The sequence below is a fragment of the Cokeromyces recurvatus genome (genome assembly GCF_025118155.1).
Source record: "Cokeromyces recurvatus strain NRRL 2243 chromosome Unknown BX663scaffold_49, whole genome shotgun sequence".
Taxonomy (NCBI): Eukaryota; Fungi; Mucoromycota; class Mucoromycetes; order Mucorales; family Mucoraceae; genus Cokeromyces; species Cokeromyces recurvatus.
The window spans coordinates 113,577-138,102 of NW_026251435.1; the positions used below are offsets into that span (position 1 = coordinate 113,577).

The window sequence follows — 24,526 nt, forward strand, 5'->3', positions numbered from 1 at the left end:
TACTACTCTTAATTACTTCCATAGCGTTGTAACTCATCAAAGTATACCTATTTGAATTTATATATATAAATACTCTTTAATAATAAAAATGAAAGGATAGTTAGAATTGGTTTCAATTAACTATCTTTGAATAGTCAGTATTTGATGAATCACTTATAGTCTTTCTCCTATTCCTTTTACTGTGTCTTTATATTTATTGCTGAGGATATATCAATATTCTTATCATTAATCATTCTTCATAAATTTACATCAAATAAGCATACCAATACTGATTTACAGAATATCAGACTTGTATAAATCATATGGGCTATCTTCATTGCAATGTATGTATGCATACAAGAGTGTGTCGTATCATAGGGAGCTCTACTATTAAAGCATATTTGCTCATTGTCCTTACCTTAATCTTTCTTATTTTAATAGTAAGATGGATAAAGCAGAGAAACGAATGTATTACGATTGTTTTTTTTTTCCACATAGTTTCCTTAACTCACAAAAAAAAAAAGCAAATACTCCATGTAAGTACACAAATAATTTATTAAAAATTATCAAAATTGCCATATGTCTTTTTAACTTTTTTTGTTGACTCTAATTCACTTTCCACAGGTTCTTTTCTTTTTTTTACTGTGTTCAAATATTTGCCTACACCGCCTTCACTTTTGGACACACTAGGTCCGAACCATCCCATCTTGTCTTCTTTTTCTCGCTTCCTTCTAGCTTCTTCATCCTCTTTTTCTGCATTTGCTTCATGAGCAAGTTTCTTTTTTAATCTAGTTTGATACTCCTCAAATGGATCTACAAATACTTGTACTTGTTTCATAATAATTTCTCTTTCTGGACGGTCTCGTTCATCAACTGGAATTGTTTCTAGAATTTTTAAAACGTCCATACCACCAACAACTTTACCAAAGACTGTATGTTTTCCATCTAAATGTGGTGCAGCTGCATATGTTATAAAACTAAGAAAAAAAAATAGGCATAAGATAAGAGTTGATTCGATTATTCTTGTTTTCCCCCCTACTTACAATTGTGAACTGTTGGTGTCCTTTCCTTTATTAGCCATACTGAGGATACCACGAGCATTATGTGTTAACGTTGTCTTAATTTCGTCAGGAAAATCTCTTTTCCAGAATGACTCGCCTCCCCTACCAGTACCTGTAGGATCACCACCTTGAATCTAGACAAATATATTAATATCAATCAACACAGATTTTGTATATATTTATACATATACATATCTCTGTATGATATTTACCATAAAGCCCTTAATGTTTCTATGAAATTTAACTCCATCATAATAATTACTTTTAGCAAGTTGAACAAAATTATGACATGTACGTGGTACTCTATCACTAAATAATTCCAAGTTGATGTTTCCAAAGTTGGTGACAATTCTTACATAAGATTTTGATTTGATACGTTTATACATGAATTCTTCTTCATCGATTAAGGCTCGCGTCGCTTGGGTATATGCACTCATGGCAGTAGATGTGAACGACTCTGCTGCTTCACCTGTTGTATAATGTGCTGCATTATAAGGCAAACTCTCTTTCTTTTGGTGAAATGAGACTGGCACTTTATTATCCTTTTTGGACACTTCCTTTGTTTCTTTTGCTGCTAATTCGTCAAAGACTTTTTTTGTATTGCCCATACCCGCCACATTTATGTTATGCGTTGGTTTTCTTCTTTCAATTTCTTCTGCTACATTAATTACTTTTTTATTCGTTTTCAAGTAATCAAATTTGGACATGTCTTTGTTTTCTAAATTATGTGGATCCTAACGAAAAAAAAAAAAAAAAAAAAAAAAAAAAAAAAAAAAAGGTTAAACTAATTCTTATTCGAGTGCAGGATTCTTTACCTGAAGCATAATAATGTCCTTTTTGGTAAATGGCTCATCAGTCATCAAATCTTTCCAATGTTTAGTTTTAATATTTAACTTTTCAATTGTATCATATGCATATACATTGCCTGTTGTTTTGATAGCTGCAATGGCTGTATGATCTGTAAAGACTTTAAAGGTAACTGGGCAATAATACTCATCTTTGTCGTTTTTGGAAAAGTTGAGCTTGATCAAGTTCTTCATCTCGAGTTTTTCACCAGTAACAGGATTAGTGCCATATTTTTTAATGTAAGGGATAATATGTACCAAGTCGAAAATGATACCCTCAGATGTACAAACAGGATGTTCAAATGGTTGAAGTGAAAGTGAACAACAATAAAACGGTAAGCGTTTGAAGCCTTCTGAAGTCCTCTTCCCAGTAATACCTGAGGCAGCTGAATGTTGTCCAACTTCTCCACTCCATTCAGAATGTGTAATATATAATTTATCTGTCCATTTACCCATTTTTTTTTTTTAATTAAATAAAAAAAATAAATAAAGAGGATAGTCTATTTGGACAAATTACTGCAGACTTTTTTTTTTTTTTTAACGGCGAACGTGACTTTCAGTTCATTATGAACAAGTTACTATATTTTCAAAACTATTATTAAAAAAAAAATAGAATATATGAAACAAGTGTCTATTTTTTTTTTTTTTTTTTTGCCTTTTTTTTTTTTCATTCATATATACCATGTTGGAACCAGACTCAAAACAAAAAGACATGACGACACAAAGGCGTCGACCACTTAGCTTGATACCCGATCTAGATGTTCCTCCATTAATACCTCGATGGTAAACTAAAAAAAAAAAAAGGCATAAAAATCTCTTCTCAAAAGAAAAAAATACACATTAACATGCTTAAAGGTTTCATGCTATTGATAATCCAATTATAGATCGCACTTCTATAAGAAGAGCAAAAAGTTCTTCAACCCTTAATAAACTATCACCGAAAAGCCCTTCTAAAGTATCTCCTAGTAAATGGGTACCTTTTTCTAAACGTGACTCCGAAGCACTTGAAAAAGCTTATCAGGTACGTCAGTTTTGAAAATATATATATGTATATATGTATATATATATATATATATACTAATTTATACATAGAATAACGATGTTAGGGCAAAAGTATCTGTAAATGAAGACCATTTGTTTGAAGTAGATATCACTCAAAGAACAATTAGTCCTATTTATTGGGAAGGACCAACTTATGAAGTACGTAGAGCAACATGGTTTATGCTGACAGATGGTTGGGTACCATGTGAAGAAAACATTGCAGAACAAATAGAATTAGGCTATTATAAATTTAAGCCTTACAGGCCAAATGTAAATAATACTGAGGATTCCGTAGCAGCAGAAGAAACAAAATTAGAGATATCATTATCAAAGCAGTCTGTGGATGTACATTGGAACCTGTTGGGCCCTTACTTGGGTCAATATATCGTGTACACGGGTGAGAATACTGCTTGGCTATTATCTAATAGTACAAGTAGTAAACTAGCTAAAAGTATTATTAAACGATTAACGAACAAACATAACTTGGGCGGTATTCGACTTGTTCGTGGATATCCTGCCGTAGAAGAATTAACCAAGAAATCAAAGATATCAACAAAATCAAATACATCTACAAATGCTCCATTAGATGAAGAAAACAGCAGTAGTAACTATTCCTCTGATGAAGAAATAAATACAACAAAAGAGGAAGAAGAACAGGAAATAGAAAAGAATGAAGCAATGGATTATGATAATGAAAATAGTGAAGAAGAAGTAAGAAATATAGACCATCTTATATTTGTCATTCATGGGTAAAAAAGCATATACACCTTATATAAAAAAAAAATTAGCTAATTATTATACATATATTACCAAAATAGCATTGGTCAAAAAATGTCTGAAAGAACGGGACAAACCTTTGTACACGGTAGTTGTATAATGTTATTTATTGTCATGTATTTGTACTAATGGCTTTATGATAGATGTTAATATAATGAGAAAAACGATAAAGTTAGCTTATAATTCAGCAATAGTTACAACTTCAACTCCTAATAAACCAAATGGAATACAAATTTTACCAATTATGTGGAGGCAAGATATTAAATTTGGTATGGCTGCAGATGATGAAGGTTATGAAGCTGATCTTGGTACTATGGGTGTAGATGATGGTTGTCCTACTTTAGATGAATTAACTTTAGAAGGTGTACCAAATATAAGAACAGTTATTTCTGATGTCTTGATGGATGTTCCACTGTATATGACACCACGTTATCGTGAGCTTATGACACAAATTATTGCAAAAGAACTTAACCGAGTTTATTACTTGTTCTGTATGAGGAATCCTGAGTTCGCAGAAAAAGGCAAAGTTTCGATATTTGGACATTCGCTTGGGGTAAAATGATTTATATACGTTATGTTAAAACAAAAAAAAAAATACTGATTTCTGTTTCCAGTCTTTACTTGCCTTTGATGTATTAACATTACAGCCTGTTACACTACCTGATCAACATGTAGATAAAAAAATACCAGATAAAAAATTACCTCCTCCTCTTTTATTTCCAGTGCAAAATTTCTTTGCAGCAGGCTCCCCATTAGGTGTAATTCTATTATTACGTGGCTTTAAAATTGCTTCACGTAAATCACTTTCGGATGTCAATAATGTACTCTCGGATATTAAATCACCTTCACCTACTTCAATTAATTTCTGCTATCCAGCCGTAGAAAATTTATATAATATCTTTCATAAAGTAAATTCCATATTATTCTAATATGTATATATGTATATTTACTTGACCTTTTTTTTTTTTTTTACTAGTCTGATCCTGTTGCTTATCGACTTGAACCTTTGATTGCTCGTCATTATAGTTCAAAATTAAAACCCGAGTATATCCCTTATATGAAAGGTGGGTTAAAAGGCGTCATTGACGCTAGTTTTAATGTTGGCTCGGGTATTGCTAATCGTGCAGGAGCCATGTATGAATCAATCAAGATGGGATTAACTGCTAATTTATTTATGCGTGGTTTGGGCCTTTCTCGACAGCAAATCTATGAAGATATACATCCAAAAACTTCTGATACTATTTCAGAAGAGAAAGATACCAGTAGTCAACTTACTCGTGTCAGGTCTAATAGTGATCCTACACGATTTGAATCTTTATCTAATGATAAAACTCAACTATTTAAACGTACAACTCAAACTGATAAAATATCAATTAACTCAAATGGCAAATCTACATCAGGGAAGACATTGCCCTCACCATTAATGACACCTAACGACACATATTCTCAAGGAGCGCGAAAATTGAAAATGCTTAATGTCACCGGACGTGTAGATTATTGTCTGAAAGAAGGATTACTAGAGAACCCTTATTTAAGTGCATTCAGTGCACATATGCAATATTGGCAGGTAAATCTTTTATGATTTTATGTTATTTTTTTGTATTTATTATATGCCTTCTAAAACATATATTTATAGGATATAGATGTAGCAGCATTCCTTATTAGACAAATATATAATGATAATGAATAAAGGAAAAAAAAACATACACACACACACATACATTCATTTATTTACAAGGCCTACCAAAAAAAAAAAAAAAAAAAAAAAAAAAAAAAAAGATATTATGCAGGTTTAACAAGTAGAGTTTGACTTTGACCAGGACGTAAGACAATGCTATATTTATCATCATATACACCTAAATTCTCCCCAGTCCAAACATCTTTTAATTCTGCTCGTCTTAAGCCAATATTTACAAAATTGAGTGTGACCTCATGACTTAGTCCAAGCATAAAAATGTATGTATGTGCATTGATCAAACAAACATAAATACGACCGTCCTTTAATTTCTTCCACCAGACTTGCTTACGATTTAACCATACATTACCAGAACCAATTGGTCTTGCCATGATACCACTTTGATGAATCTCTAATATTTCCTTATGATTATACCATCTAAGATATTTATCAGGGATTTGTCGAGGATCAGAACCTATGCAAAAGACAGAAGAGACGATGGCCCAAAAACTAATACAGGTTTGCCGTACATCATCATTGTCTAAGCCATCGATACATTTACCGTTCACCGTCATACCGACCAAGACAACATCTAGATCAATATAGAATCCATAATCGCTTCCCACTACGCAAGTATCAGCCCATTTTTCGCATGGTGTTATACGTTGCATAATACGATGTGAGGATGTCATGGTCTTGGTTGAATAAGATTCAATGTCAACATAGATTCGTGCACCATTTGATATTTGAGCCCATTCGTCTGCATAAGTTACATCAATTTGCCATGATATTTCAAGCCAAATGTTGTATCGTTTAAATGCTTTATACAACATTTGAGTACAAGCACGATTATCAGGTCCTGAAAAAGGGTAATATTCACTTCCACCACCAGGACCCACTGCATCTAGTTTAACAAATGAGATACCCCACTCATGGAAAAGATCAGCTATTGAATCATAGTATCTTTGAACGAGATCATTGTGTTCGTCTGGCATATAAGTAGTACCTTTGAACCCACATCCTTCTTTACGTGAAGGTACAAGTTCATCTAATGTATGCATTGTTCCTTTAATTCGTTTTTTGTTGTCAGCCGCGTCCTGACGAACACCAGGAAGTATATAAAGACCAAGTTTGTGTCCATTCTTTTTTAAATGATCAGCAATGGGTCGCAAACCATTAGGGAAGACATCTTTTCGAACTGTCCATCGACCAAATTCATCACATGAATTACACCTAAAAACGACATACATTCTCATTGAGTGAAACTATTTAAAAAAAAAAGGTTGACTTTTCTCTTTGTTTTACCATCCAGAATCTATATTTATATATTCATAAGCTGGCATCTTGACTTTCATCGCATCAGAAATGTCTTTAATTTGTTGTTCATTAAACCTTCAAAATTAATAATATTATAAAAAAAAACCCAGTAAACTTTGACAGCTAATGAAACAGCTTACCAGGGCTTAATATGCTTTCCACCATAACCTGGCACATCATCTAATAATTGTGAAGACCATGTCGAGAAACCAAGTGCTGGCTTTCTTGCAAATTCGGGAACTCTAATCATTTATGCAAATGAGTACATATTTATATATATTATTGATAATTAGAGCAGACTTACTCATTAATGTTTGAAGGCTTTTTTTCAACAGTGAAAGATGTTATGGTATAGTTATTACTATTATAATTATTATAATTATTATTACTTCTTGATACCTTCATAATTGTTAAATGAAAATAAAAAAATGAAAAAAAAAAAATAAAATAAAAAAATAAAAAAATAAAAAAAATAAAGGAAAATTAAAATTTATTTCAAGGAATAATGAAATTCATTTTTTTTTTAAGCTTAACCAAATGAGGTAGATTATTATCATAAACCAACAGTTAATTTAGAAGAAGAAGAAGAATGATTACATGATGGAATTTAGTTGTACGACCCTAATGTCATATTTTGAAAATACAAATACAAATCATTTGCATAAAAATAATTACTTTGTGCAGCAAAATTGTATTCATTAATGAATCTCTCTTCTCCTGACAAAGTCCAGTAATAGAAGGAAGGACTTTTGTTTCTTTTCTTTTTTTTTCCCTGAATAATCAATATACATGCATTTTAGCAATGTTAACTACTCCATAATAAGCATAAAAAGAATGATAAGCAATATCCTTTATTTGTGGTTATATCCCAATATCTACTAAACGCAATCAACTATGCAAATGTGCAATTTCTTTTTATCTAGATTCTTCTTCTCACTTATTATCTAAAAAGGAATTGTATGAAAAAAAAAATGGCCTATTAATCTAGATATGATGTTCTTGCTAGTATTTTGTACAAAATCAGAAAAATACTAGTGATGATAGATCTCCGCTTTTGAAACTTTTCTTTTTTTTCCCATACATACCACCCCTTATACAAACACCATAAATGCTACCTTCTCTCAAAGCAGTTAGTTTACTTTTTTGAACTATCAATTAGAAAGATGTATGTTGACCACATATTTTGTAGTTTCTCGTCAGTTTTAGTTATAGATAAAATCTGGTTTTTTGGATAGAGAATAATAGAAAAAAAAAACCTGTTAACTTATTTGTTATCCTGTATAGCTTATAACTGCTTATTTCATGATGGATGTCTGTAATATAAGTAGCAGTATACACCTTTTTTTTTTCTTCAATAAATATGAACTCTATAACGGTAATATGAGTATATCTAATCAGATCTGTATTGCATATATATGTGTTAAACACTAGCATTTATATTCTTGAATTATATCCTGTTTCATTCAAATTAAAAGGGAAAAATATATATTTTGTATACTATCATTCCTATCTTATCATCACAAGACTATATTTCCCTGTATTTATAGTATATTCTTATTCTAAATTTTATAATAGAAACAACTCTAAATGACCGAGTAAAGTTGTTTTATTACTCAGCTAAAAGCTTCAAGAAAGAAGGAATCTCAAATCACTCAAATTTACCTTCCAAATACGGTCCTGTACATTAACATATATTAATATTGTATTCCTCAAAAAGCTTTCTATCCATTTTTTTTTTTTGGTTTGTCTTGTTGAATTAATATTAGTTTGTTGGTTATCTTATTAGCAATAGTAGAACCTTCACTATTTTCCAGTACAATAGATATCATAAGTGTAGACGCAAGTCCTAGGACATTTATTATTATGCAATCTTTATATATGTATATCTATACACGTATTTATTATACTAATGATCCATATGAGTTGCAGCATATGTCTTTCACCATATTTTATGAATGAGTTTGACTTATTCATCATGAATGTAATGTTGATTTGGATGCTGTTGTTCATTGTAAGTAAAAATTATCAAGGAACAAAAGAAAAAAAAGGGTTATGCTTATGTGCAACAGTCACAGCTATCTTCAAATTTATAGCTTTTTTTTAAAAATTACATGAATCTTTTTTCTTTGTTTATTTATTATGGATAACGAACAATCACAAATTGCCAAATTAACAGCAAAACCTCGAGTTCATTTTGGTTCATTAGAAGATCAGGAAATTGTTAAAAGAGCTCGTTTAGAAGAAACTCCTGTAAAAAGCAATGGCATTGATCTTGATGCTTTGGGTAAAGAAAAAAAAAAAAAAAAAAAAAAAGAGAGAGAGAGAATGAGAGAGAGAGTCGGAAATGTTTACGACTGATTAAAACTAATACCTTATTAGTTGAAAGTAATGAACCTGCTTATAGTGTCAATGCAGGAGAGGCAGATAGAGAAGCATTAGAAGAATTCGAACGAAGAAAAAGAGCTTTTCAATTAGCTGTTCCTACAGATGACGGACGTGTTAGACAAAGACTTCGTGAAATCGGTGAGCCTCAATGTCTTTTTGGTGAAGGTGTAAGTGTTTAAAGCTTTAAATTCTCAATTATTAAAAAAAAATAAAAAATAAAAAAAAAAGCTCACCATTAAAAATATTTTTAAATTAATAGCCTGCTGATCGACGTGATCGTTTGAGATATTTACTTTCTAAAATTCAAGGACACCAAGTCGAAAGTGAAGAATCTGAAGTGGAGGATTCTGAAGAGGAAGCTGTAATGTAAATACAGTTTTAAATAAATATGTATCTAATATTCTATTTTAGGAAGAAGAATTTTTTACCCCAGGATCAATGGAGCTTTTAGAAGCAAGGAAATGGTTAACAAAATACTCATTACCTAGGTTTGTGTTAAGAAGTGTAATACAACACCAACTAATATCTATTTTAGAGCAAAAAAAAGAAACGATAGACAGAAAGAAGAACAAAATATTCCTTTAGCATTACTAAAAGCCAGTAGACAAGAGTTGCATTCAAAACTTAAGGCATATACAAATTGGTCTTCACAAATTGCTGATGACCGACCAGTTGCTCAATGTTCTTTTAGTCCTGATTCAAAACTATTAGTGACAGGAGCCTGGTCAGGCCTTTGTAAGATCTGGTCTGTGCCTAACTGTGAATGCTTAATGACATTAAGAGGACATAATGATAAAATTGGTGGAGTTGTGTTTCATCCACAAGCAACATTAAGTCAGGAAAAAAATGCACTTAATTTAGCTTCTAGTGGAGCCGATGGAGTAATTCAATTATGGAGCTTAGCAAAGTGAGTCAGCACAAATATTGACATTACAATAGAATATTTAATGACCTTTTTTTTTTCTTTTTTTTTACAGAGAAACACCTTTAGCTAGTTTAAAAGGACATGTTGGACGTGTTGCTCGTATCAATTTTCATCCTTCTGGAAGATATTTAGGTAGTGCAAGTTTTGATGGTACTTGGCGTTTATGGGATGTAGAAACAACACAAGAATTATTATTGCAAGAAGGACATTCAAGAGAAGTATATGCTATTTCATTTCAATGCGATGGTAGTTTAGTAGCAACAGGGTAAAAAATAAATAAATAAATAAATGTATAGTAGCACTTTGCTCATTCTCTTTTTATAGTGGATTAGATGCTATTGGTAGAATTTGGGACACAAGAACAGGCCGATCTTCGATGACACTTGAGGGACATATGAAGGATATTGTGGGTTTGGATTGGTCACCTAATGGATATCATTTAGCTTCAGCTAGTGCAGATAATACTGTTAAGATTTGGGACGTACGTACACTACGTAATATATATACCATCTCAGCACATCAATCACTTGTGTCAGATGTCAAATATAGTAAAGGTGTTCCTAGTGGAAACAATAACAATGCTTCAGATCCTCATAATATTGCAGGCTTATACCTTACTACCTCTGGCTATGATGGTTGTGTTAAGATCTGGTCAGGTGACGATTTTAAATTAATCAAAAGTTTAGATGGGCATGATGGAAAAGTCATGGGTGTAGATATATCTGATGGTAAGAACATCGTTCCTCTGCTTTTATTTTCTATTAAACATAATTTTTTAACTTTTTTTTTAAAAAAAAATAGATAACAATTTTATTGCTTCGACTGGTTATGATCGTACATTTAAACTTTGGGCAGATGAAAATCTTATTATATAAATATTCGTAGTATAATAAAAATTGTTTTATATTGATATAAAAAACTATATTTTCAAGAAGCGCAATAGAAGTTTATTTCTTTTTCCTTTTTTAAAAAAAAAGCATGGTTGGTAAAAAACGTAATTCTACAACTAAATTAAAGGATAAGCCTACAAAGGCACCAAAAATAGAAGAAACTATAAAAGAAGAGGTAAAATATAGCTAATTGTATTTTTTTTTTTCGTTAAACACTAATTTTTTTTTTTTTTTTTTTTGTAGTTTGAACAAGGTAGTTCGAATTCAAACAAAATAATGTCAAGATCATTAAGCAAACTTTTTTATTGATAGAAGAAAAACAAAATGAAGGATTATTTGATAATCTTGATGAAGAAATGAATCAAGATGAATTAGATGAGCTTCTGAACCAGTTAAAGGAAGAAAATGATTCAGGAGAAGATATATCAACAAAGGGGCAGGATGACAAAGACGACGATGAAGAAAAGGAGGAAAATATGAAAGAGGATAATCAAGAAGCAACTTTTGAACAATCGAATACATCAAGCAAATTTAGGAATTTTTACATGAATAAAATTACACAAGCATTTGGATCAGATTTAGATCAAATCAGACAGGTAATAAACGTAATATCCTTTTAGAAATTTTCATATAAATTTCTTCTTTCTTTTTTTTCTCTCTTTTTTTTTCCTTAGGAGCCAAACTTTAATGGAACACGTTTAAATATATTGATTGATTCGTTAGAAGCTGGTATTGACATATTTTCAAATTTAGAACAGGAAATTATTCTTGCAGATGAAGAAAAATAAAAATATAAGCATTATTAATTTATTTTTGGATAATATGTTTTTTTTTCGCTATCTTTGTATTGAAACAAATATCCTTTCCATGCTTGCTTTAGTTTCTTTTGTATTAAAACAAAGTCGTTTCAATGTTTGTTTTTAATGATCTATGTCTAATGATCTTTAGTTAACAAGAGCATTTTTTTTTTGAATAATGTGACTTGTTGATACAAACCAGTCACTGCTCACTGAGTACCTTTATCGTTTTTTATTTGTTTTTTTTTGTTTTTTGTTTTTTTTTTTTCTTCAGATCTTGATTTTTAAACGACATGTCAACTTACGCTAATAAAGTGTCCAGTCGTAAGGGCAATAACTCAAAAAAGGGACAAGCTCATCAAAATACAACAGCTTGGAAGGCTAACAAAAATTCGAAAAAGACTCGACAAATTGCAGCTTTACCTGTATATGGGCTCTGTCAACGATGTACTGATGTCATTTTGTGGCGTAAAAAATACAAAAAATATAAACCTCTAACTACAGCTAAAAAATGGTGAGATTATAAAGTTATGATCAAGTATAAGTTTCATCTAATCCTTCTTTTTTTTTTTTTGTAAAGTACTTCATGTCAAGAAAAGGCTATTAAAGAAGCATATCATGTTTTGTGTGATAATTGCGCTCGTTCAAAAGGTGTATGTGCAAAATGTCTAGAGAAGAAGGAAGTCCTTGTAACGTAAGTTTTTTTTTTCTTTTTTTCAAAGTGTTATCATACAATTATTAATTTACAAATGAATAGTAAGGATGAAATTAAGACCAATGTTGATGAGATTAAGGAAGAACAAGAATTAGAACGAATGCTGAGCAGAATGACGCTTCGTCAAAGACGAAGTTATTTGCGTAAATTAGAAAGAGGAGACGATGTATCTGGTATTGTACCTAAGGAAGGTGAAAGTGATTTCGACTTTGAGGATAGTGAATTTGAGTTTGACGATGATGAAGATGATGAAGATAATGAAGAGAGCAATGACGAAGAAGAAAATAAATAATCAAAAAAAAAAAAAAAAAAAAAAAAAAAAAAAAGAGTAGTAAAATGAATTTTATACATCATGTAAAATACCCTTTTTAAAAGAATATATATACAAATATAGAAGAAATAAAGTAATAGTTTTTTTTTAATATTTTTAAATGAGAAGCTTGAATGGATAGCCACCATTCTTAACTCTAAAAAGTGCGAATAAAGCACTAAATATGAAAATAAAGCAAGCCATCCAAATATAGGCACTGATACGTTGAATTTTTTGATCTTCAATTTGAGGGACTGACTTGATTAAAGCAACCATTGAAAAGGCAAGGATCCCATCTAGATGACAATAATTAATAAATGATATATTCACTTTAAAAAGAATGAACTTACAAATGCTGGCTACAATCTGAGGCTCAACACCAAATTGAGAAGAAAAACTGAAAAAAAAAAAAAAAGACGCAAGTTATTTTATATACTTATAACTTTTAAAGAGTCCAAATTATTACCCTGATGCAATGTAATTAATTTCACCGTTTCTACCAGGCATCAAATAGGGTGGTGAACGAATCTTATTCCACATATATCCTGAGGTCATAACCAAGATGACCAAAATGGAGATAGCAGCCCATGTATTTCTATGACATATAATAAAAGTGAAATGACGATACATAAGTTTAAGAGCAGCAGCAGCTCCAATAGCCAAGAAGATCTTAGTAACAAGTTTAAAGTAATTGACAGGTCGAGAAACTGTAACTCTAAGACCAGACTCCTGACTTAAAAATTGAGCAAAATTTTCTGCAGAAAATCCACTAAATACATTTTAATATTTGGCATCATTCATAATGTTTTCTTCATGTAATTTACCTTCTCCCCAAGTCATATTTAACATATTCTTTACGTTCTCCAGCTTTTTGAGGAGGGAAATAGAATACATTAGGTGCGGACATAATCTTGAGCTATTATTGTATGTAAAATTAAATGATGGTTTCGTTTTTTAAATTGGATGTATTTTCTTACTTTTTGGAAAATAGCTTGTCCATCTTTGAAATCCAAATGTCCAAAAAAGAGATTATTACTATTTTTATTTTTTTGAAAGCCTTTTGCAACTAAAGCAAATTCAGGATCAAATTCACTTTAACGCGTTCATGAGTATACATATATATCTATATATATAGTCCAAACATCTAAATAGAATAAGCTTACCGACAAGGTACACAATTAAATTGAGAATCGAGAGCTGTTAATAAAACAACTAGTCCATAATCACGCTTTCCTTCGGTAAATCTATCATAAGTATTGGAATTCAAATTGACAATACCATTACCACTTTCAGCAAGTGATATAAGCTTTTCTTTTTTAGGATCTAGTTTTGCTAAAGTAATACTAATAAAAAGAACGAATGTTAAGATGAAAGAAATAGGCGTTTTCATTTCAGATGTATTGATTAAAAAAGATAAATAAATAAACTTAACGTTATAAAAGTTAATATACAATCTGACTTTTATTTTGTGATACATGCTCTCTGAGTCGCGCTGCTTTATTTTTTTCTATTTCCTAGTTAATAAGTATTTAGTTTAATAGGTGAGGAGGGTATATTCTCTTTTCAAAAACCTTGATCTATTTTACTCCTGTATTTTATATAGTCTAAAATACATTTTAAACGGTTTTATTTACTATCCAAATAACACTCTTCAAAAGCTCTTAGATAATCCTTTAGATTTCTTTTGTTGATGAAATATTTAATTGTAACTATTCACGTTCAAGCTTTTGAATAGTAAGACTATTTTGAAGCATTCAGTGGAAATTGTACAATTAAGTAAATGATTTATATTAAATACTAGATACAAAGAAAGTACTGGCAACTCAGTTGTTCATAGGAAGTTTGGAAAACATTGTATTCCGAAATTATATACTTTCTTTGATTAATAAAGATTTTTTTTTTTTATCTAATGTATAAGGATAATATATAATCACTGAATATTTAATTGAGAAAAGGAAAGAAAACTTTTAAAATAGACAATGTCTTTCCAATAATCTAAGCTTGATTGTATATAAATCTATATTCTTTTTACTAGTAAGTAATGATTCATGTAGTAAAATAAAATTTTCTTTAAATATTGTATATGAGATATCAATAGTGAAAGATATAATGTATAACATAATAATGAAAGAGTATCAGACAAATAAAGGCTGTCCAGTGATATCTATATATTTGTATATGTATATAGTCACAAATGATCATACAACAAACTCCTTAGTTTCAGTAGCTTTTCTCATCTAAATGGTAATGCTCGCCTTCTTAATCCAGAGCAGAAAAACAATTGAATGTAATAATGCAGAAATATGCTCAATTAGAAGAGTATTTCTCTTACTGTAAAACTTAATTCTTGTCTTCTTTTCCATGCTGTTCGGGGATAACATTACCAGTTTCATTTAAAAGTGGGAACTCAAAAAGGCCTTACTAAGAAACTATGATATTCATGGAGAATTTACATTATAGTTAAAGACTGTGTTGTATATGAGCGACACCCATGCCTTTCATAGATAGTTCGAGTTACTTTTCCATAAACATTTAAGATTTAATAAGTTCTTGTATTATCTTGACAAAAAGTAATGTAGTTTAAAGAAGAAAAAAAAACGTTTACATGTAAGTTTAGTCATATTTTAACTAATAATTGTATTTAGTTTCAACATAATAAGCTGGGATATTCTTTCAAGAAACAAAAGTAAAGATTTACAAGTTTTACATTTATTTTGATTTTCAGAAAGAGATAGAAATAATCTTCCATTATAAAAGCGAACTAATTAAGGAATAAAGAAAATGTAGTCTATTTGAATTGAAAGAAGAAATAAAATAATCATCAATACTATAGGAAATAGACAAGTAGATATAAATTATGTAATTGACGAATCGATTACTAAGCCTTTAATAACAAAGGATATAGAAGACATCCTTTTTTTTTATTAGGAATCGTTATCAGATCAATCTATACACTTATTATTATTATCAAAGAGATAAATAAATTTAAGTATGTATACCTTATTCGTCTTTATCCTCTACCTGCCTTTCCTGATTATACCAAAAGTTAACGAGATAACTTTGGATATAAGTCATTTAGTTCAGAAAAGCTGTTCTCCCACTATATTAGGCAAAAATATAATAAACTGTAAGACACTTTAGATTACTTTAAAATTTTATTGCTATTATGATCATATACAGTACAAATGTATATATGATCCTGATACTTTATCACACTATACAATGTAATATTGATAATAAATCTTTAAAATTCATTCAATAACTCGATAATACATGTTTAGTTAATGAATTAAATATTTTGTTTAATTCATACAAGTTATTTCTTATCGTAAATGTATACATCTTATATATAAAGGGGAAGGACAATTTCTATATTGATATGGGCGATATAAATATATAGTTATTTTAAATAGTATATTTAATATTTCTATAACTAACACTATCTATAAACAAATAAAGCAGATTAGTAGTAAATTCCACTTTTTAGGAAAACTAGCAGTAAACTACATTTTGTTTATTATCAGATTCTATTTTATCTTAAAAGAGTTGAGTTAAAAGTTCTTCTGGGTTTTTAAGACTGTATTCATGTTTATAAAACTGTCCTATTTGAAAAGTAAAAATTAATTGGTAATTCGGTCTTTATTCGATTTACCTACTTTATGTTTTGTGTATTGTGACATGGATGGAAGTAATATAAATTTCTACTTGAATGATTGATTTAAAGTTTACCCAATTAAAGAGTCAAATCACATAATGTACTCTTTTTAGGATATTGGAATAACTTTGTATTCATCTATGAGATAAAAATATTTATTAGATACAATTTTTTTTTTTTTTTTTTAATAAATGTAACAAGTATAATCAGATATATATAGTTTCCGGGAAAAAAAAATAGATAAGAATTTATAAATTTTATAAATGTTAATACTAAACTTAGGTTTTGTTAATGGGTCATAAAAATGCATATCTTTTGGTACTATTTGCATGTAGTGTTATTTTTATTTTTTATTTTATTTTTTAGTATTCTAGTTTCTACATAATTCAATTTTTAGTATTTCATTTAATACTGTATTTCAATATTTATACGTTATAGCTGTTACATGTATGTTACCAGATTCAAGCGCCTCGAGCCAAATATCAGTAACCTATTCCTGATTCGGATTACCAATTAAAAACTCAAAAAAATAAAATAAACAAGTATTAATAGTTTTCTTTAAAATCTGTATATATTTAAGGATAAGTTTAAGTCAGTATTCCAGAGGTTGATTGGTATAGCTTTATTGCTTTAGATAGAAGAATGGGCTAATTAACCATTTTACTATATTTATCTGAATTAAGAAATAACAATCAAAAAGGGATAACAACTACTTAGTTGTTAGTGTAACATATTAACTAATAAGAATCACGAGAGATAACGAATATACATCTGTGTATTCATATACAGTGCCCACAGCACTAATTCGCATTGATCCAATAAGTCAATTCACGCAAAAAAAAAAAAAAAAAAAAAAAAAAAAAAAAAAAAGAGAGAGAGAGAGAAAAGAAAGGAAAAAAAAGCATAGTTCAATTTGCAAAATTTATAATAAATAGACAATTTATACTGGCAGTTTATCTAAATAATCTTCAAGTACATTTACAGAAATTAAACAAATGTTTTCTGGGAACTTGATCGCATGCCTCAGCAATTCTGGTTTTCAAATCCCCTGTATTTCCGAACTGACTTCGTCTCACCTTTACCTTTTACAACTGTCCAGAACTGCTTATATAGGGTTCAGCTCAAAAAAAAAAAGGGAGGGAAGGTAAACATATCCATACTTTTTACTTTCAATCAACCAAGTGAGCTCACCATCCTTACCGTGGAGAGATGAGTTATCTATAATCTTATAAAAACCCTTAAACTGAGAACATTAATCCGTTTCATCCATGGTTTTTTTTATACTGAAGCTGGTATAATGACTATTGTTGGTTTCACCCGGTGGTTTCGCTTTCACTGCTATTTGATATATATATACAAGCTATATAGCTTATTCTCTGTTTGTTACTTCACTACTTGCTTTGGGCATCTTTTATTTGATAGTGATAATTATTATTCTACAAAACAATTAGTAAACCAACATAATTAGTTTTAAAAGGTTTTAGTGTACAACATTACAATGAGCCTCTAACTATCAATTCAATATCAGGGTTCTCATCTGGTCATTGCTTTATCTAATTACATTAGAACAACAATTAACTATTATACTTACACGCACTTCATTACTACGCTCTCTATATTGCCTCTATTCATAGCGTTTCCATAATAGGTCAATTCACTAATACAATTGCCATTTCTTTTGTTCTTCACTTGTAACCGCTGCTCATACTCATGTTACCTTCCTTTTTGTTATAAATACTAACCATTTTTCAAGCTACAATAAAACATCACTCTTAACTTTAAAACTTTTAACGAACTCAACATTTGACCTCAGAATATATATCATTGACAGGTTCATATTAATTTCTGTACAATACGTTTCTATTTAAGCCACTGATGGCTGGTAGATTTAGTAATTGTAAACAACACGAATCTAAAGACCCCTCTATATTGTGCTTCTGAGATTACTAAACCTTGAATCGTGGATTTAATACTTTATTGTAAGACGCGTATATCATTTATAGCATTGTAATGTGTGCGAATACAACACTTGTGAAAACATTAAGGTTAATCTTTATGTAGTTGATATACTGGGCTACTAATTGTTTTGTAGAATAATAATTATCACTATCAAATAAAAGATGCCCAAAGCAAGTAGTGAAGTAACAAACAGAGAATAAGCTATATAGCTTGTATATATATATCAAATAGCAGTGAAAGCGAAACCACCGGGTGAAACCAACAATAGTCATTATACCAGCTTCAGTATAAAAAAAAACCATGGATGAAACGGATTAATGTTCTCAGTTTAAGGGTTTTTATAAGATTATAGATAACTCATCTCTCCACGGTAAGGATGGTGAGCTCACTTGGTTGATTGAAAGTAAAAAGTATGGATATGTTTACCTTCCCTCCCTTTTTTTTTTTTTTTTTTTTTTTTTTGACCTGAATGGACTTATTGGATCAACGGGAATTGGTGCCGTGGGCACTGTATATATATTTTAGTTGGCTACATTCTTTTACTACAAGTAAATCAAGTGCGAACAGAAAGATATATCTTTTAGTGTACATTAGAACACGTATTTGTGCATAAATTATTCAAACTAAATAGTCTCCATTAATTCTAGGTTATTGTGGCTACTAGCTATTTATAATTAGAAGAGGTGCATTTTGATTAATAATCTATTGCACATGATGAATTTGAATATTATAATTTTAAATATGTGGGGGATTTTGATTTAAAGTCTGAAATACCCTTTAATAATAAAGAGGTATATTTTGTTTACGATACTATAAATTGACTTTATTTTATTTTATTTTCTATAATTAAGCTGGTTGGTGAACTTTTAGTTTGACAAGCAACCAAATATATATAAGTATATAAAAAGGAAACAAAATCAGGTAGGGTGTGGGTATTCTACTATTTTAAAGATGTTATGAATAAACAGCTTAATTAACTTGATTATAGATATAAGCTATTAGTGTCAATATATTGCAGAATATATACCTTTTTTTTTTTTTTTGCATGCATCAAGTCTACCAATATTGAATAAAAAAACTAATTTACTTGAAATGCTTTAAGAAAATTAATCTGATTTCCAAATCTAATTCTGTTGTACTACTTTAGCCCTGTTGTGAAATTGTACGTTAAACATTTTGTATAGAAGATAATTCTATTTCTAATTATTTGTCTGGTTTTCTTAACCTTACATTGTGTAGGATATCTTGTATAGAAAGTAAAACCAAAAAAAAAAAAAAAAAAAAAATACAAGTCTTTAATATTAAAATAAAATTTGAGGAATATACAGGCTATACATTATATTTCAGTACGTCTATAATGCAATTAACTTCCTCTGTCTGTCTGCCCTTTTCTTCTCAGCTTCTTTTTTCTTTTGATAGAAGCTTGATTTATGTAACATTTGTACGCAAAAGGAAATTATTGTATTTAGTAATCACATTCATATATAAACTTACTGTAATTATGTAAAATAAAGAAGAATTGTATGCAATATATTACATTTACTTTCCATTCTGACATATCTTGTAATAATAATATAAAGGATAAATTATATCATATAGGAATGCATGAGTAAATGTCAATTATTAAAGCAGCATGATGAGTACTATTGAATACAAATACAACTATTCTTATTTTAAACCATTTATCCCAAGTTGTTTTTATTAGTATAAAACATAAATTAAGTTGTAATTATATAACTTTTTGGGAATAATAATATTTTATTACACTTACTAATACAAGCATATAATGTGTTGCTGCTTTATATGAATTATTATATATAGCCTGATGTGAAAAAAAAAAAGAATAACTAAAATGGTTAAACACGAGGTGCACAATTTTAGTGCTTCACTGAAATAAGGTTATTTGTTACAAAAAAAAAAAAAAAAAAAAAAAAAAAAAAAAAAAAGGTTTATATATTTGGCAAGCAGGGATAATAGAATAAAACATAAAGCAAGGTCTGTGGATAATATAGAATATGACATTATTTATTAAACAACGGATATAAAGAAGAAGAGCAATTTTATTCAAGTATTTTATGCCTCATCTACTTTTGATGATTATATCATGCTGGTCTGTTCATTCCTTGAAAGAGTGGCGGCTACTTTAATCGGAGAAAGTGCACTGATAAATTAAAGAAAGTAAGACAAAGTGATTACAGATAAAGAAGGGTTAAAGTGGCACGTTATTTATTATTTTCAAAAGAATTATCTTTGATCTATTTTAAAAATAATTAACTATATTTTTTGGTTTTTAAGCTCATGCAACTAAATCTTGTTAGCACACAATGTTGCCTTAATATTTAAACTTTTTTTTTGTTTGTCCACCCAATTAAGGATCTTCACCTTCTTTAAATACAGGAATCCTGTCTATCCCCTCTCCCCTTTCTTGACGTAGTACATTGTATTTCTCTCCCTCCCCCTCTCCCAACTTTATTTTATTTTATTAGCATATATTAAGTTTTTTTTTTTTTCTTTTCTAGTTTATAAACTAAATTTTAACTTTTTTTTTTTTTCTTTTCCTTTTCTATTGACTTTATACTTTCTTTTCCTTTATATTCACATTTATTACATATATATATAAATATATATATATTTTATGTATTTTTAATATCTATTTCTTCTTTTTTAAACAAATAATAAGCCTCTTTAATATTATACAACTTTTTTTTTTAAAAAAAATGAGCTATACTCGAGTTATGCCAAATATCAAGCCCCTTCCTCAACAATTAGATACTTATACTGAAATGAATTATTTTAAAAATCAGCAATATCAGCAAAATAATCATTCAATTTATCGTCCTGCATACCATAGGATCCCATCAACACCATCTTCCCGTCAAGTGAAAGATGCCTGGACTTCTCTTTCTCCTGAAACCTCTCCAATCGTTGTCCCTTCCATGTCAATACAATCACACTATTTTTATCAACCTAATAATATTAGAGCCTATTATCCTTCAAATAAGCCTCTAACTAATGTAAGTACTATGCAATTCAACTCTTATATATAAAATGAAAGCTTATAATTTATTTCCCGCTTTAGTATCACCCCACATCAGTTCATCATACATTAGTAGATATGAATTACGCTCCTATTCACCATACTTTAGAGAACGCCATCATCACTTATGATATTATTGAACAGCAAAACTTTCAAAAAGATTTAGTAAAGGATGTTTTCTTTTCTCCAGCTATAGATACTTGCCGAGAAATGTCTCCTCAACAAAGCGACAACGAATCTGATATAATCTCTACTACTTCTTCATCATCATCATCATCTTCTTCTTCTTCTTATTTTTCTTCACAAAAATCTCCTAGTGAATTGTTACTAGATAATAGTAATGAAACTCTTTTTGACTTTGGTCTTGATTTAGCTACTATTAGTACCACTGATACATATCAGTCCACAACAAGTTCTTATGAAGAAGTTATGTTATCTGCTGTTAACAAAAATAAACCCACGTTTACTCTTTCAAATTTAAAATCTTATGATACGTTGAGCACATTGTCTGATCTACCTACCCCTCCTGCTTCTTCAAGTGACTCGGACCATGGTTATACAGGTATACAAACTAAACGTCGTTGCTCTGATTCTGTTCTTCAAGATCGTTTGAAAAAGAAGAAGCGTTCTACTGCTCATTTAAGAACTTCTTATCACTGTCTACCTACGACTGCTATTGCTACTACTACTACTACTACTACTCTTCCTATCGATTCTCCTTATATATTATCAACTTTAAAACAAGAAGATAATTTTCTTATTAACAATTATAATTGTTTTGATGAAGGAAACTTTGAACAAGTTCAAAATAGGTAAAAATACTCACATATATACAACCTCTTTTTTTGTTATTATCTTTATTAAATATTTATATTGATCTTGATTTTTTATAGATCATCCCTGGAAGATAACCGATTTGATTCTAGTTTAACTCCCGCATCAGAATTCCGACAGGATACTTTCAAAGATGAAGATACATTTTCAACGACTTCATGGGAAGAAGAGGGATTATCAGATTCGTGCGGTAGTGAAGATGAAGCTTTTGTAATACCATCCAAGATGAGTCATACTTTAAAATCTTTTTCATTTAATGAAATGAAAGAGATGTACCAAACGGAGCAAATACAATTACCAAAGACCTCTCCTCGTCCAACTGCTTATCCTACTATTTATCAAAAATTAACAAAAGCTAATATCGATTGGTGTCGATACTGTGGTACAACTGAGGGCGTTAATTGGCGTCCAGGACCATGGGGAAAACGAACACTATGCAAGTAAGTATATTAGATAAATGTAGAGGGGGAGGGAGGAGAAAAAAAAAAAGGGCTTCAAATGATATAACACAGCTAATATATATTAAAAAAAAAAAGTAAACATGGATGTGATTATAAAGGATATGGATTTGCATGTAAATTACCTCGACTTGATCTTACAGAATTTATAAATGAATCTATTCATGACCGAAAACGACCTGTTTTACAACTTTATTGCTCAATCTGTCAACGTAAGGAATCATGGGAGGGCAATGTTCTGGTTCGTTGTGAGGGATGTCCTAAGGCTTATCATCAAAAATGTCATCACCATCATAATAAACTTAATGACAGTTTTGTCGCATCAAATGAAATATGGTTTTGTGATGCAACATGTGCTGAGAATGCCCAACGCAAGCGAATCATTGTTGAATTACCTCGTAAACGTCTTCCATTAATGCGTTCTCCTAAAAATATCTTATCTATAAACTCTGTTTCTTCTGATACCTCTCGAGCAATAACAACAAAGTTTTATAGTGGCGAATCTTCCCCTATGTTTACAAGATAAAATACCTATTATTATATTCTTAATTTATACATGTATATATTCATATATTTTTTCCCCTTTTTTTTTTAAAAAAAAATTTTTTTTCTATGCTACAATTACTTTATATCATTTATATTTATTTATATATTTCTTTTTTTCTTCTTCTTTTATGTAGAATATATCATCATCCTTGTATTAATAACAGTAATAAATTATTCCTAATTCACTATATAATTGTTGAATTTTGTTGTAAAAAAAAAAAAAAAAAAACTTCTCTTCATCCATTCCTTCCTAGTCTCCTAAATGAAGATGAAACCAGTATAGCAGCTACAATTTTAAGAAGCAAAAAAATTGCCTTCTGCCAGAATCGAACTGGCGACCTTCTGCTTACTAGGCAGACGCTCTGCCAACTGAGCCAAGAAGGCTTTTGTTGGTTTTGGGATAAGGTATATTAGCTATAACTATATAATCCAAAATTTTAGCAGTCACAGTATCGATGACATCATCTTTAATGCTTTCAAATTTAATCATAATAGATTTTTTTGATTTTATAATATAAATGGAGGAGCTTTTCTTTTGATAATAAATTTATAGAGTAAATTGAGTAATTAATATTGTTATTGTGGTCGTTTAGGAAGTGAAATTATTTTTTGTCTTAAGTGCAAAGAAAAAAAAAAAAGGACAAGTCAGTGAAAACCCTGTATACTTTTTATTGGAAGAAACTAATACAAAGAAAAAAAAATGTCAGGGGCTATCTGTATATTTTTACAAGATTAGCGATATACATGACTTGAACAATAAAACATTATGCATAAATATTGTCTCCAAACAATTCTGCATGCAATAAGTTATATAAATATGTATACATTTTTTTTCTCTTTTTCTTCTCTGAGCTGTCACTGTTACTAGAATATAACAAATTATTATTTTCCGGATAAGCAACGCGTTAATATCAATTCACAGTAAATTTTCCAGCTACAACAATACCAATTATTTATGCGTTACTATTATTATCATCCTCTGAAATATTATTACATAACACTATTTAAGATTATAGATGCATATATAATATGTATAGCTTATAAATAATTATGTACTTGCATATAATAGCTATTGTTATAGAACAAGCTCTGGATATAAGCATAAGTAATATTATAGTAGATGAATTACATAATAAAAGATAAACTATAAGCCTGAATATGAAATAAAACTCTGTATATAACATCTTGTAAATAATATAAAGCTTCTTATTGACATTCAATCGTCTAGATGTATCAACTATAAAACATCGTATTATTTCTGAAATATTTATTTTTATAACCTTGACAAAGGATTCAGGTCGTCTTTGATCCAATAAAATA

General features: G+C 29.6%; 9 protein-coding genes and 1 non-coding gene across 10 annotated transcripts; 6 read left to right on the plus strand and 4 right to left on the minus strand.

Annotated features, from left to right (window-relative positions):
- Positions 1 to 510: 510 nt before the first annotated feature.
- On the minus strand, positions 511 to 2,352 carry BX663DRAFT_527049 (peptidyl-prolyl cis-trans isomerase-like 2). Its single transcript, XM_051529986.1, has 4 exons — positions 1,856 to 2,352; positions 1,253 to 1,774; positions 1,023 to 1,174; positions 511 to 956 (listed from the first exon to the last, which is right to left on the minus strand). The coding sequence occupies exons 1-4, from the start codon at positions 2,339 to 2,341 to the stop codon at positions 536 to 538; spliced, it is 1,581 nt and encodes a 526-aa protein (XP_051377829.1). The 5' UTR covers positions 2,342 to 2,352; the 3' UTR covers positions 511 to 535.
- Positions 2,353 to 3,106: 754 nt separating this feature from the next.
- BX663DRAFT_444322 (uncharacterized protein) lies at positions 3,107 to 4,265 on the plus strand (the record flags this gene model as incomplete). Its single annotated transcript, XM_051523620.1, has 4 exons — positions 3,107 to 3,530; positions 3,570 to 3,675; positions 3,745 to 3,791; positions 3,847 to 4,265. The coding sequence occupies 4 exons, from the start codon at positions 3,107 to 3,109 to the stop codon at positions 4,263 to 4,265; spliced, it is 996 nt and encodes a 331-aa protein (XP_051377830.1).
- Positions 4,266 to 4,663: 398 nt separating this feature from the next.
- BX663DRAFT_279230 (uncharacterized protein) lies at positions 4,664 to 5,443 on the plus strand. Its single transcript, XM_051521978.1, has one exon. The coding sequence runs from the start codon at positions 4,761 to 4,763 to the stop codon at positions 5,283 to 5,285; it is 525 nt and encodes a 174-aa protein (XP_051377831.1). The 5' UTR covers positions 4,664 to 4,760; the 3' UTR covers positions 5,286 to 5,443.
- A 15-nt stretch (positions 5,444 to 5,458) lies between these two features.
- Positions 5,459 to 8,726, minus strand: BX663DRAFT_546894 (glycoside hydrolase superfamily). The gene is made up of 9 exons (XM_051530980.1): positions 8,603 to 8,726; positions 8,494 to 8,565; positions 8,358 to 8,372; positions 7,781 to 7,843; positions 7,085 to 7,094; positions 7,000 to 7,056; positions 6,836 to 6,937; positions 6,684 to 6,770; positions 5,459 to 6,611 (listed from the first exon to the last, which is right to left on the minus strand). The coding sequence occupies exons 1-9, from the start codon at positions 8,703 to 8,705 to the stop codon at positions 5,486 to 5,488; spliced, it is 1,635 nt and encodes a 544-aa protein (XP_051377832.1). The 5' UTR covers positions 8,706 to 8,726; the 3' UTR covers positions 5,459 to 5,485.
- Positions 8,727 to 8,834: 108 nt separating this feature from the next.
- BX663DRAFT_533659 (WD40-repeat-containing domain protein) lies at positions 8,835 to 10,679 on the plus strand (the record flags this gene model as incomplete). Its single annotated transcript, XM_051530547.1, has 8 exons — positions 8,835 to 8,979; positions 9,075 to 9,247; positions 9,340 to 9,441; positions 9,492 to 9,568; positions 9,616 to 9,987; positions 10,058 to 10,270; positions 10,330 to 10,486; positions 10,521 to 10,679. 8 exons carry the CDS (start codon positions 8,835 to 8,837, stop codon positions 10,677 to 10,679), a joined length of 1,398 nt encoding a protein of 465 aa, XP_051377833.1.
- Positions 10,680 to 10,949: 270 nt separating this feature from the next.
- On the plus strand, positions 10,950 to 11,800 carry BX663DRAFT_527064 (ribosome-assembly protein 3-domain-containing protein). The gene is made up of 3 exons (XM_051529987.1): positions 10,950 to 11,070; positions 11,139 to 11,491; positions 11,570 to 11,800. The coding sequence occupies exons 2-3, from the start codon at positions 11,252 to 11,254 to the stop codon at positions 11,681 to 11,683; spliced, it is 354 nt and encodes a 117-aa protein (XP_051377834.1). The 5' UTR covers positions 10,950 to 11,070; positions 11,139 to 11,251; the 3' UTR covers positions 11,684 to 11,800.
- Positions 11,801 to 11,952: 152 nt separating this feature from the next.
- On the plus strand, positions 11,953 to 12,701 carry BX663DRAFT_462965 (uncharacterized protein; the record flags this gene model as incomplete). Its single annotated transcript, XM_051523982.1, has 3 exons — positions 11,953 to 12,206; positions 12,273 to 12,386; positions 12,450 to 12,701. The coding sequence occupies exons 1-3, from the start codon at positions 11,986 to 11,988 to the stop codon at positions 12,697 to 12,699; spliced, it is 585 nt and encodes a 194-aa protein (XP_051377835.1). The 5' UTR covers positions 11,953 to 11,985.
- A 9-nt stretch (positions 12,702 to 12,710) lies between these two features.
- BX663DRAFT_481186 (uncharacterized protein) lies at positions 12,711 to 14,112 on the minus strand. The gene is made up of 6 exons (XM_051524356.1): positions 13,881 to 14,112; positions 13,695 to 13,809; positions 13,542 to 13,633; positions 13,184 to 13,486; positions 13,068 to 13,114; positions 12,711 to 13,013 (listed from the first exon to the last, which is right to left on the minus strand). Exons 1-6 carry the CDS (start codon positions 14,105 to 14,107, stop codon positions 12,835 to 12,837), a joined length of 963 nt encoding a protein of 320 aa, XP_051377836.1. The 5' UTR covers positions 14,108 to 14,112; the 3' UTR covers positions 12,711 to 12,834.
- A 7,263-nt stretch (positions 14,113 to 21,375) lies between these two features.
- On the plus strand, positions 21,376 to 23,365 carry BX663DRAFT_279461 (uncharacterized protein). Its single transcript, XM_051521979.1, has 3 exons — positions 21,376 to 22,180; positions 22,262 to 22,642; positions 22,739 to 23,365. The coding sequence occupies exons 1-3, from the start codon at positions 21,447 to 21,449 to the stop codon at positions 23,184 to 23,186; spliced, it is 1,563 nt and encodes a 520-aa protein (XP_051377837.1). The 5' UTR covers positions 21,376 to 21,446; the 3' UTR covers positions 23,187 to 23,365.
- A 152-nt stretch (positions 23,366 to 23,517) lies between these two features.
- On the minus strand, positions 23,518 to 23,590 carry BX663DRAFT_t142. Its single transcript has one exon. It is a non-coding gene; the product is annotated as a tRNA-Thr (tRNA).
- Positions 23,591 to 24,526: the final 936 nt, after the last annotated feature.